At 50.1% G+C, this 13497-nt stretch overlaps 1 protein-coding gene across 6 annotated transcripts in view; it reads left to right on the top strand.

Annotated features, from left to right (window-relative positions):
• The first annotated feature begins 2590 nt into the window (after positions 1-2590).
• SLC4A5 (solute carrier family 4 member 5) overlaps positions 2591-13497 on the top strand; it is a 57054-nt gene continuing 46147 nt past the window's right edge. For 2 of the 6 annotated variants that reach the window (XR_012080822.2, XM_072978911.2), the window contains exons 1-3: positions 2594-3299; positions 7046-7134; positions 7608-7802. Coding sequence is in view for 4 of the 6 variants with exons in the window: in XM_072978911.2 (XP_072835012.2) it covers positions 7062-7134; positions 7608-7802 (268 nt within the window). In the remaining 2 variants the exon portion in view is untranslated. Of the gene's footprint in view, positions 3300-7045; positions 7135-7607; positions 7803-10997; positions 11193-13497 lie in introns of those variants that run through there. The other 4 variants (XR_012080823.2, XM_072978912.2, XM_020780128.3 and 1 more) reach the window with 4 other exon arrangements.

Below are 13497 nucleotides of genomic sequence, written 5' to 3'. Positions count from 1 at the left end.
TGAGAACCTGGTGTGAAGTGATGATTTACTTGATGATTTAGGCACCTTGAATAAGTAGGTAAATAAGAGGGCAGGCAGTGGAGGCCTATAGTCTAGGGTGCATTTCATGGTGGATCATCTACCTGGCCCATTCGAATAAGAATTGCTTGGGACACTGGCTTTTTCACATCACTGCCTGGGATCAGGGTGGCATCCCCCCACACACCACCATCACCTTTGAGGTACAGTAAAATGCCTAGAAATGTAAGCGCTGGGAGTGGGAGATGGTCGCTTATCACTCTTTCCCTTTCTCATCGTAGAGGAAACAGTGTGAGTTTGGCACCATCTGGTGGTCTGGTGGCCCAAAGGTTACGTTCTGGCGAGTCGGCATCTGGTCTTTTTGAACTCCCTGTGTCTTTCTTGCCCCTGTTTTTCACAAAATCGTTGAAGAGATGTGCAAAAGAGACAGGTCTTGGGGTGCAAAGTTTAGATTTGGGCAGAGAGGGACTCCTCAGCTAAACAACTCCCCTGCCTTGGCTGGAAGTTGTTTTTAATAACCTTAGAATAATAACCTTAGAAATGCAGAGCTGGAAGGGACCTTATGGATCATCAGGTCCAGCCCCTGTCAAGGAGGCCCAGATGGGGGGGGGGAATCGAACTCCCCACCTCTGGCCCTGCAGCCAGAGAGACCTCAGCCCTTGAGCTACCCAGCAGTTCACGAGTGTCCTTCCTTCCCTCGCTCGAGGGCCTTTGGCGCCTCCCATCTCCATAGAAGTGTGATGGTTACCTTATCAGAGAACATCCTTCGTCTTGCATTCCTTCCTCCCTTTCCACCAAGCCCATGCCAAAGGTTGTGTGTTGCGGGGCAGGCATCTTGATCCTATAACAATGAGGGGTGGGGGAAAAAAAATCAAACCTTCCATAGTTAGTCAGTTTGCCTGGTGATTTCTACATGGCGTACACCTGTCGTTTGCATCTATGTATCCTTAATAACATAAAAATAACTCAACACTTTGTTCAGAGTTGGTTGGAGACTTTTAAAAACCCTCACCTCTTGCCAAATCATGATGAAGGAGAATGATGGGCATTGTTGCTCATTTGGCTTCCGGCTATCTCTCTCCTCAGCCGAGTGTCTCTGGCTTCCCCACTCATCCTTTTATGAATGGGGCCGCTGTCGTCCTTGAGCCAGGCCGTGGGGCTTGTGGGTGCTAGCCCAGCTGATCTGAAGGGGCAAGGGGGTGGAGCAGGGTCTCTTGGGTCAGCAGGGGGCCCTCCAGGAGGCAAGGGCTCAGACAGCTCTGCTGGTGCAGGAGCCGAGGCGCCCTTTCAGTGGGTCAGGGCTGGACCTTGTGCAGGGGCCCACCCGTTTCTGGGCAGGGGGTGGCACTTCTGCTCTCGTGTCACGTGTCACCAAGCCACCTGCAATGGGGCCAAGGGATGGATCTCCGCTGAGATCTGTCCCTGTCCTGTGACAGCCTGCCCTCTGTGCTTGGAGAGAATCAATTCCTCTTCCAATAGGGATGCTGCAGGGCCCTGGCACTGGGGGGGGGGGTCGATCATGCCTTTGCGCTCCCTGCTCATTCAGTGTGTGTGTGTGTGTGTGTGTGTGTGTAGACCCAGCCCTGCTATTAGTGCATTTGTGTGTGCGTGTGCTACTGCCACATGGCTGAGGGATGCAGCAAGCTATAGGAAGAAAGAGTTGCCTGCCAGACAGCTGTCTCTTCTGTCCTCCTCCACCTCACCCCTTCCACAAGCTTTGCCTGCTTCCTCCAAGATGGTGCAAGATGCTCTCCCACAGGGAAGGCTGGGCCAGGTGCTTTTGTATCTGAAATCCTGCCCAGCGCATGCTGCCTATCCAGCCATAGGCTCAAAACACCTATTCCCATCCTGTCCATGCCCCCCTTCCTTATTTGAACACTTCCATAGTAGATTGGCAAAAATGTTTGGTCCAAGAAATTGGCTGAGGCACTGAAGAAAGAAATGCTTGGTTGTTTGTTTCATTTGCTCAAGTGCCCAGTCCTTATGGTTGCTTTCAAAGTAGAGGCGCTATTCCTGATGCTGGTGCCAGGGTTGAGCAGGGCTTCCAGCAAGCTCATGGAGAGTTCTTGCCCCCGCCCCCCATCTCCTTCAGCTGTCACTCGCTGCTCCTTCTCCTGGGATGTCACTGAACCCCTCTGTTCATGCCTTCCCTTCAATCCCCTCTTTTCTTCCCTGCTCGGTTGCATTTCTCACCTGGCCGGAGGAGACTCAGGAGGGGTGGTTCTTTCACCACAAAAGCTGGGTAATGGTACAAGAGAGGGGTTAAGTGAGTCCATAGCAGGCACCTTGTTTTTGAAGCAAGCTCTCCATGGCCCATCTGAAGGGGGCTGCAAGGCCCTCATCTTAGGGGTTGCTTTTCACTTGTCCTTTCATTTGGTTGTCGGTGTAGCCTGGCAACTAGGAGGCTGAGCAACGCGTCAGGATGGCTCTGGTTCAGCTCTCACGTCCACCACAAGCGGCCTGGGTGGCCTTAGGCAAAGCGTTCGCTCTCTCTTTCTCTCTCAGCCTCGTTTCCCGCTTCTGCAGTATGTGAATAAATAATATTGACTGTGCTTTACAGGATTGCTGTAAAGCCGTGAACTAGATAACATGTGAAATGCTAGCAAGCAGAACTTTGAAAACTTACTTTGGGCTGTGGTAACTCTCCAAATCGCCCAGCCAGGCAGGCTAGTCTGGATTCCACACACAATGCACCTTTTTTTTTTTTTTTTTGGCCGTCCAAAAATGTAACTCTGTCAAGTTCGGGTGACAACTGGGGCAGGAATGGGATAACCCTTTGCAGTTATTTCTCCAGTACTCGAAGGCAGAGTCTGTCAATTCTTGGAGAATCAACCAAGAATGAGGGCAGGGCCACTTGGGGGGCCTTTCCTCCCCATCCTCCCAAGAGAGACAGACATACAGCTGGTCCAAGAATGAGACGTGAATCCTTTCTGGTGCTTTTATTGCCCGAGGACTGGTTCTCTGAAGTGGGTTGTGATTTATTATTGAAATGCACCAGCTTTTGCCAGCCTGCCCTCTCTGGAGAATGGCCTGTGCCCCGTGATTGACATGTCTGCACTCTGGAAGAATTGATCGGCGTGACCTAAGCATGTTTCAGTGGGCAGGCTGCACCGCCGAGGGCGAAGGGGGTCAATACCGCCCTGGCATCAATAGTTTAGGCTGTCTGTTCCCTCAGTCCAAAGCTGCCACCGTGGAGTTGAGAGACGCCCAGAACCTGCTGCTGACCGGATGCTGTGCATACTTTGAACTTGGTGTTGAGAACTTCCCAGGAGGTTTCACCTGTAAGTACCAGATTTATTGACCTTAAGAGGGTTTCTTTAGTCTGCTGTCACTCCCAGAGGGTAAGACGGAGACAGTGGGCCTTAGTGCTGAAAGAGATAGGTTTGTGGCACTGCAGGTTCTCCCAGATTCAGTGTTTCTTCTGGAAAAAAGGAAAGTAGGGTGTCTAAATATCGATGATACAATGAAGTATCTTTCTTTATCCACTGATCAGCTCACAGTTGAGTCCTATGTACATTTAAACAGGAAGGTCCCGTTGCTTCACTGGGAGTTCCGATTTACTCCAGCAAGCATGTTTTGCACATTGTAGGTTCATGGGGACAGGGCTTAAGGGACCCCCTTACTGAAATTAGGGTCTAGCATTGAACCCTGCTCATGAAGGCAGCTGAGGAACCAGCTGGAGATGGGCCCACTGGATGGGAAGCCCTAACAGGTCTTCCGATGGACAGGTAGAACACCTTGGCCAGCTGAAATGCACCTGGGAGTCTTGCTTGGATTTGGGCCAGAACGTAGTGGTAGCAAGAGGAACGGAGGGCGTCTCCCCTTTGTTTTTACAGCAGAAGTTCAGTCCTGCATTGGTGCTAGTGGCTGGTCCAGTCTCAAAGTGACTTTGGGGGGATTGATTTTTCTGCCAGGAAGAGTAACTGTATCATCCTCAGTGGCCCATGAAGGGCATTGGTGCACATGAAGTAATTAGGAAATAAATATGCAATCATAGGTTTTTTAAAAAAAAAAAACAGCAGCAACAATACAGCCGCCACCACCTAATCCCCTTTGCAAGAACTGCACAGACAGAGGGGATATAGAGCAGAAAGACAGAGTTCTTGACTTATCAGAGTTTCTGAAAAATAAATACCCTGTTGATTTGAGAGTAACAAACTATTAAGGGCTTCCTGAAATAGAACAGGGCTTCCGTCTCCCAGCTGGCAAATTTTGGCCTCGGAGCTGTGCCTATTCTGACTGCAAGCTGGTGGCTCTTACCCCTGAATGATCTTCAGGTGATCCCTTCTCCTCAACCAAGGCAAGAGGAGTGTTGCAGAGGTGGCATTCAACCCATGCTCAGTCTGTGAACATGAGTAGGCTTGTATTTTGTAAATAGTTTTTTCTTTGTTAAAAAAGGATTAAGAAATGATTTATAAAAGCCCTGCTACCCTGCACTTAAATACCTCCTAAGAGGCCCAGTTGGACCTGCACGAGATGGTCTTCTCTGGCAAAATCCCCGAGTTCTGCTTAAACCATTTTAAGTGCAAGCCGTCCTGTTATGTAGAGTGTTACTCATGTTAACCACCCACTAAAAACAAAACATTGCACACATAAACATAATAATGAAAGTTGAGAATATTTGCTGAGCAGGTTTAATATGTGGGCGAAAGAGAGAAAGAAGAGATTGGAGAAAAATTGATTATTATACCACTTACGCCCAATTCAGGTGTTGCAGGGCGACCTGTGCTTAGAGGGGAACACAAACCTTGACCTTTCTATCATAACGATCTTAGAACGGCAAAGCTGGACGGGACCCTCTGTCTCATGGAGTCTGGCCCCTGTCAAGGAGGCCCACTGAGGGAATCGGGGCCCCAACCAAGCCACTGAGCTGTAGTGGCTGTTTTGTTTTTTTTCATGTGATCAGAAATGCTCCCAGAGAGGAGAGGCTCCTGCCCAGGGAGACTCCACACGTTACTAGAATCCACGTTTTTCCACAGTTCTAGCTCACATGTGGAGCCAATGTGGAAACGGCAACCTCTCCTCTTTGGAGAAAGTAGCGGCAGATTTGGGCAAAGGGTCAGTGGGAACTTATTTCCCAGCCAGCCGACTTCAGGTACTGGAGTGCCTCTCTCAGTCGTGGTGTTGGTGTTGCTTAGTCGTTAAGTCGTGTCCGACTCTTCATGACCCCATGGACCAGAGCACGCCAGGCCCTCCTGTCTTCCACTGCCTCCTGGAGGTCTGTCAAATTCATGTTGGTCGTTTCGATGACCCTGTCCATCCATCTCATCCTCTTCACACTTTCCCAACATCAGGGTCTTTTCCAGGGAGTCCTCTCTTCTCGTGAGGTGGCCAAAGTCTTGGAGCCTCAGCTTCAGGATCTCTCCTTCCGGTGAGCACTCAGGGTTAATTTCCTTCAGAATGGATAGGTTTGTTCTCCTTGCATTCCAGGGGACTCTCAAGAGCCTCCTCCAGCACCACGATTCAAAAGCATCAATTCTTTGGCGGTCAGCCTTCTTTATGGCCCAGCTCTCGCTTCCATACATTGCTACTGGAATGTCAGTGTTACTGCATCCATTTTCCTGAATACACTTAGAGGAGAGTAACCCTGATATTGACTTCACAGTACCCGAAGCAGGCTGGCTAGGGAATAAGTCCCGTGGATGAAGGCTGATGAATGGTCACCAGCGCACAAGTGGGCCTTCTGCCCAGGCACAGCTGTACCCTCAAGGCCTCTGTAGGGACAAGGCAGGGATCTCTGCAGGGCTAAATGGGGGGGGCAGAGGCAGGGGACGCGTGGAATCCCCTTCCGCACCCAACAGTAAGACTTGGGCATGTTTAAAGTGACGTTCTGTGACGGAGCCTATTAGCACTTTCAGCCGACGTGCTTCACAGCTGTAACCCACCATTTTGATGCCTGGGACAAACTGCATCACCTCCCAACCACCCAGCTTCCTCAGTTTGGCTGGGACTGAGAGGGGAGGGCAAGAGCTATACCACGGGGCTGCTGATCTCGCTGTCTTCTCCATCTCGGACATGGGGGGCAGGGTGTTCATGCCACAGCTAACCCAGCCCTGGCCATTGGTTTGTAGGGCTGTGGTGTCCCTTCCTTCCTTCCTTCCTTCCTTCCTTCCTTCCTTCCTTCCTTCCTTCCTTCCCTCCCTCCCTCCCTCCCTCCTTCCTTCCTTCCTTCCTTCCTTCCTTCCTTCCTTCCTTCCTTCCTTCCTTCCTTCCTTCCTTCCTTCCTTCCTAGCATATGCCATGATGACACAGTGTTCAAGGGTGGCACTTTATTTCTTGCTTCAAGCAAGAGTAGAGCTCCATTCCAGGGGAGAGAAATCCCCTGAAAGTGAATCAGTTCGGGAGATGCGGCAGCTTGTCTTTCTGGCCCTCTCCAGTCAACATGGCTCTAAACATGGCGCCCTCTGGGTTATGGCCTCCTGAGGGAAAAACGCTGACTGGCTCTGCCTCAGTTACAGCTCTGACCTGTTTTCAGCAAGCCCAGGATCAGGAGCTCAGCCCAAGGCTCCAGGTGTGCTTCCTGGAGTAACTCTGGGACAACATTCCTCTGAGAGAGGGTCAGCCACCCCCCTGGGCAAACCTCTGAGGCCCCTGCGGTCCACTCGGAAGGCCTTCCCAACCCAGCCTCTTCCTATAGACTTCCAGCTGGTCCAATCTTGCAATGGTGGACTTGCAAAGGAGGAGTGGTGAAAAAAAAGTTCTTTAAAATAAATGGGGAAGGCTGATCTCAAACTAATGGCAGATGAATTACATCCTGCATCGTCTTCTCCCCCCCTCCTTTTATAAAGACTTAAAGTTCATGGCTTATTAAATAGTTCCTATTGCTTCTTTTCCCCTCCCTGTTACATATATTCACTTTCATTAGTATTTCAGAATTTCATAGTGCAGGGTGAGTAGCATGCACCAAAAATTAAACCCTTCCTCCACTTGGCTATTGGGCTCTTTCTGATCCCATGTGCCATCTCTTTCTTCTAACTGATCCGTTTCAGCACCTTCTTCTCCTTTTTCCTCTTGGTGTTCTGTGCAGCGCCCCTGCTCTAGCCATGATGGACGATGAGGATGCCATGAGCGAGAGAGGCCTCGGGGCCTCCAGAATGAGGTACGATGATGAAGAAGGTACGTTGGATTCTCGTGCGCTAGATTGACCAGAGTGGTTTCTACTCCTGCCTGTTGCTTTCAGTTTGCAAACAGAATGGGGAAATGTTATTCACTGTGTTGTTCCTTTTGTAATAAGAGCAGATGACTGAAAATATATTTGTGTTAATCCTCAAGAGAGGAAGGGAGGGATGCCCACCGCCAGGGATGGAAGGTCTCTTCCACACGGAGAGGTCCTGCTTCACCCAGCGCCTTCCCACCCCATCCACCTGGTTCTGTGCAAAGCAGCTGCTGTGTCCCTCTTGTGACACATACACACACCTCAGGCCCAGCCGTTCTCAGTTTCCTAAGGCCCTGCATGTACAGGTGCGCGCGCGCGCACACACACACACACACACACACACACACACACACACACACACACACACACACACACACACACACACACACACACACACACACACACCTCTGCTGTTTTGCTTTTCCCCCCACAGGCGACTACCACTCCATCTACATCGGGGTGCCGGTGCCACGAGGCTACAGACGAAAAAGGCGTAGGAGGAGATCCGTGTCCAGCCGGGACAAAAACGAAGACTCCGAAAGGCACTATGAGCGGCAGGATCGGTCCGACACGGATGAAGGAGGGAGGAACGGCGATGAGAATGGAAACGACCACGCCAGCAGGACCAGTGAGTGGACAAGAAAGGGAAAGAGCGAAGACCTCATTGAGATCCTTGAGGTCATTGCGCCGTCAATGCTCAGGGTGTCTGTGAAGGCAAGAGAAAGCAAGGCCCATGGGTCTGTGCCCCAAGGAGCTTACAGTTTACATGTAGGCAGAAGGAATGTGGTAGGAGTATTTATTTATTTTTATTTTTATTAGATTAGATTTATACCGTGCCCATCTAGACCAAAGGTGTACTCTGGGCGGTGGTACAGCAGATTAAATCCCCCTTATGGATCAAGACTGTGCCACAGCAATCATGCACTAAAAAGCAGAAGGGAAAGTGAAATAATCTTTAGGAAATCACAGTCTCATCTCTCCAGCTGGTAATGGGAATAATGAAGCAATTAGAGGGCAAGCCTTAAGCAGAGCTAAACAAGAGGTAGTTTAGAAGCAGGGGAAGTTACGGTATTTGTTTCCAGCCTTTGAAAGAGCCCATTAGCCTTTGGCCAGTTCACTGCCGCATCGCAAGCGAAAGCGTGTTATTACGAACCTGATCTGTAAAAAGCCAGTAAAGCAACACAGACGATGTGGGAATGCAGTGGAGTGACATCCTCAAGGGAGGGAAAGGGTGATTCATTCAGGCCAAACAGTTAGCATGGAGGAAATCTTGGTCATTCTGAAACTGTGGAGAAGTTTCTCTCACTGGATCATGTTTGGCATTTGGCATTTCCAGGAAGTTCCCTGGCAAAAGATCAGCTGGCAGGCAAGATCTGGGTGAACTAAAGTCCTGCCTGGCTCTCTATATTGACCCCTGATCCCCACTGGATCACAGCAACACCAGTGGCCTTTCCATTGCACCCAGTTTGCAAAGACGTTGCGCAGGAAAGGCTGTGGCTTATCTCTCGCTGTGATATTTGTCCAGGGGTCGAGGAGAAAAAAAAATCAGAAGGTGGTTGAGGCTTGTCCTGGCGGTGCGGGAAATGGCAGAAGTTGTTTTAAAGATGGATCTGAATTGGAAACCCTGTAGAGGCCCTGCAGAAAGAGTCGTCTCTGTAGTTTGGAGAGAGGGTTCCACGGAGACACATGGAGTGCTAGAAGAGAAAGGATCTCCAACCCAACACTCCACCTGCCTTACAGATCTTCCACTATTTAGCCTTTACAATCCAAATCATGTCCTTCAAAATCTAGAAAAGGGGGGGGGAGGAAATAGATGCAGATCCCACACTTCTACCATCGTCTGAGTAGCTGGCGTAAAATGGACCTACGAGGGCAGTTCGGGGTCTGAGGGCAGCAGGCAGCTCGGCTGGGTGGATTTGACGTGAGCGCCTTCCTACCCCCAGCTAGCTCAGTAGATGACAGGGACAAAAGGTCTGTTCCAGGGGAGATCGCTGGTGAGAACACAGGGTCTGTTTAAAACAGTGCCACCAACCATCAGACGTGGCCCGGGGAGTGGCTGGGCACAACCGAGTCCACCTACACCGTTGCTGGGGCCAAGACAAAACTGTTCACCTCCATCTATTCCCTGCAGCCCAGTTCTTAAGCTCCTTAGCAAAGCTTAACATTTTGCATACCAAAATAGTTGTCTGCTTTCCATGGTGCTCTCAGTGAGGGGCTTTCATTGAGTTCTGCAAAATCGTTAGCACAATGCCCTTCATCAGGGCTGGTTCGGGTGACTAGGGTAGAAGCCAAGGTGAACCCGAACAAGGACGCTCGGAGCAAGGAGCCACGGAGTCTCAAGCTGGTCGTTACAAAGAGCCTCACAGAAGGCTCAGCACCAAAACATTACCTGCCTCTTGTCTGGTTTTTCACAGCACTTCCAGTTTCCTTTGCAAAATATAAAGGGGAACGGAGGAGAGGGACCCCTTGCCAACCCCACTGGAAGGGGAGATGGGGAAGCCTTGCTCGGGATATTGCAAGGGAGCCCAAAGTGAGAGGGGTAGGATCCTTACACACCCCATTGTGTAACGTGCCAGCTGGGCTGAGAGGAGAGACCGTTGCCCCCCCCCAGGTAAACAAACCCACAGGGCTGTAACATAGAGGAGGGTGTCTAGGGCTTTGCCCCCAGACTCTGACAATCTTGACGCCATCGACATCTGATGAGTGCTAGAAAAGTAAATGGAGATCTCTCCCAACATGCTTTATTTTCTTTTTCTTGAAGCATAAATTTTATCTTTATAAGCAGCACGCTTTGCTTTGCTTTGCTTTTTTGGGGGTGGTGGAGTAAATGTGCATGTCTCTGGGGGAAGGGGGTGGGGGGCGATGGCACTTGCCCCCACAGCCCAAATGGCTAGTTGCAGCTTAACCGACATGGCTGTTTTTATCTGGCAAATTGCTAGAAGTGATGTGTTCATGTTTGAATGGCACAGTACAGTTAGCATGTCCTTAGACACAGAACTCCCTACCCCAGTGAAAGACGTCTTTTTATCCTGGCAGAATCCTGTGTCATCCTGGACTAGGCGAATTAGTTCATATTTATTTAGTGATTAATCTTTGGGAAAATAAATGCGGATTTGTTTTGTGATCCTGCCTGCTTGGGCGTGGAGCTTTGAATGAATGGAGTACCTAAAAGAAAACCTTATAACAGAAGGAAATCATGTTTCTCTTAATGTGTGATTTGACCCTGAGGTTAATTTAAAGCAGGCACCAAACCACTCCAAGTGCGGAACTTGCGGTTCCATAGATACTGACATGCAAGAGCCTTCATCTTTGGGAAATGCACGGAAAAGAGTGTTCCCCCTTCTGGGTAGAAGGAAATTCCTTGCCGTTCCTTCCTGCTGGCTCGAGGTAGCTGGTCCTGCATCAAATTGCACCCATTGGCCCAGTTTAGAATCCCCTGAATCGAGACGTATCTCTGAATGAAATTCTTTCATTCCCTCCAGCTCGGCCCCTGCCCTCCGTGGCGCTTTCAGGGGCCCTTTGGCAGCCTGCTGGGGCTGGACGCGTCGTCATGCGCAGCATTTCTGGTTGTGAAGGGATTATGTATATCTTTTAAGAGGTCCTATTGTTTCCTCCTTCTCTGTCCATCCCTCTGCTCTCCCCTCCACCCTCTTTCTTACACATGCGCAGGCACACACACATACGCGTGCACACAGACTCTCTCTCGCACAACCACTGAGTCGCCCGAATGGCCCACCTCTCACACGGGATTCGTGTTGATTTGGTAACTTCATGTCATGAGAGCTGAGGGCAAATTAAAAAGGTTTCCTATGCCCTATAATCTGCTTATTAAGCGCTGGAGTTTTAACCGGACGGGCTGGGTGGAATAAGTTAGAGCGCATTGTTTTTGTTGCTGTGGTTTTTCTCGGGGTCTCAGGGCTGGGGAAAGTGTGGGGGGGTCTTGACGGGGGTCCTGTGAAGGTTTCCTGAGCCAGCCGGGGAACAGAAATTATGGGGGAAAAACGCCAAACTTTTCCAGGTAGGACACCTATTTTCCACATTCTTTCGGCCTCTTTGAGTCTCAACGGACCTTTGGTTTTCCATCCGAGAGTTTCCGTGGAATGCTTGTGTTCTCGTTGAAGGTGCTGTGAAGCGCAGCCTAGTCTGCGTCTTTGAAGTGAGCGGGGTGCCTTGGCCGTCTGTGCACGAGAGCACCGATTAAGTGAGGCTGATCCTTGCCGATTAACCAAAGATGAGCTGAAGAGGACAACCCTCAGTGGCTGTGGGGTGCAGCCCCTCCGCTCGCTCTTTCCCACTTTTGGGAGCCTAGCTAGAAAATCCAGGGAACGACGGAGGCTGCGTGGACCTGGAATTCAAGAAGGGGCATTTGGTGTGGCCAAAAAGAGGCATCCCCTTCTGTGAGGAGGGCCAGCAGGTGAAATCCTGAAGAGGGAAATGCAGAGGCAGAGGGTTTCACGGGTGAAGGTGACAGAAGGAGGCAGCTTAGTGTAAAGCTGTGTTGAAGCCCAAGCTGTTGAGTTCAGAATTGCGCCGTGACCAGGGATGAATCCAGGAGGCCTTTGCCCGTTGACAGCAGGCCATCCGGTTTTCCCCAGAGGTGCATTTCCTGCATTGTGCATGTGAATTTCCATGTGGGTTTCCAAACTAATCAGATGCTTCCCGGAAAGTGTCCTCTAACACAACCTAGCGATTATGTTTTGTTTTTAACTGAATGTCTCACCTGATCCAAAGTAAAGGAAAAGAGGCAAGTCCCTTCTGGATGGAGAGACGGCGATGAGGCTGCCTGAGCAGGCCTCGAATGATTGATAGTTACAGAAAGGTTAGAGGACCAAGGGGTTGAGTGTCGATTGCCTTCTGTTTGGTACATGGGTCCAGGCCACCAAACACCGCTCCCTGGTAGCCTCCGTCCTTATTAAAACATCGGGTGGGTTTACTGGTGCAGAATATGGATTTGTCTGCAAAATAATGAAATCAGTATGTGATATAAGAACAATTAGGGTTGGTGGCAAACTGTTCTACGTTGTGGGGGAGGCGTCTGAGCTTCGGTCGTGAGGGACCTCTTTTAGGAGACGCAGGCCATGGGCAGCAGGCAGCTGAGTTGGGGAACAAACTCGAGCGAAGTTGCCTTGAGAGCAGAAACAGGAGATGTGGAAGCCGCAGGTGCTCTTGAGCTTATGATGTTTCGGGAGGCAAGGATTTAGGGTGCATCTAGCTGAAGTGCATTCCTGGTGACTGGATTTGTGTTTGTCCGTCTCCGGTTGTTATTGTTTTTTACTGGATCCTGGTGTGGACGCCTCGTAGTCGAACAGTTCCTTGATTGAATCTGTTTGACAGAAGCAAACAGGGTTTCCTCGGGAGCGGCTGCCCGACTCTTTCGCTTCTCTTCCCTTCTCTTCCCAGGTCTATGCCTGAAACACTTCTGCTAGGGATGAACATGAAACATGAAAACTATGAGATACGGAAAATGGAAATCTATCACGAAGACTTGAGTGGTTTGGTGCTCTAGTTGTCAGTCTTTGGGATATTGAGGGCAAATGCTTTAAAGCCCTAATTCACTGGTGTAAATTCTGGGAGGAGAACGCTGGGAAGCAGATCCCTTTTCCCACAGAGAGGCTATTAGGAGGGAGGGAGGGAGTAAGTAATTGACTCAATGTTCCCTTCAAGTTTGCAGAAATTGTGTTGCACAGCATGAAAGGTTGTGGACAGGCCTCCTGACATTTTTAAAAGTTGGATTGTGACTCCTGGGGGCTACCAAGCGTTGTTACTCTCTCTTTTTGATTGGAAAAAGAGGGAGTCGGGGGAGGGCTGGGGTCTGCACAGCAGCCTTGAAGGCTGAACTCGGCCCACCCTCTCATGCGAATGGCTGGGGAGAAAGGTAGCACCACGGGCTTATTTGTGCATCCCACCTTTCAGCACAGGTCATGTACAAACCAGCCATGGTACATAATATAAAGAAAATATGTCAACCATCTACCAAGGAAGGCCTGCTTTAACATGGAAGAGCTTTGTAGGTCTTCTACCAGGTTGTCCAGTATGGATTTCCAGGCTTGCTAATCCCTTTGGTAACAGAATTTAAGTGCCTTTCCCCCTTCCCAGGTGTGTTTCATACCTGGCGAGCCCAGTTAAAGCCCCGTGGCCTTGTCTGTGTGAGTTTCATAGGTGGGAAAAATACCTAGAACTTGCCCTTGCTGTTTCCTTCCTTCCAGGACTCAATTAAGTCTCTCTCTCACACACACATACACAGAGAGAGAGAGAGAGAGAGAGACAGACAGACAGACAGACAGACACGCACGCACGCACTCACGCACACGCACACACACCCC

Source organism: Pogona vitticeps, chromosome 8 (genome assembly GCF_051106095.1).
Source record: "Pogona vitticeps strain Pit_001003342236 chromosome 8, PviZW2.1, whole genome shotgun sequence".
In the NCBI taxonomy this organism is placed as follows: Eukaryota; Metazoa; Chordata; class Lepidosauria; order Squamata; family Agamidae; genus Pogona; species Pogona vitticeps.
This window is presented reverse-complemented; position numbering and strand designations above follow the sequence as displayed.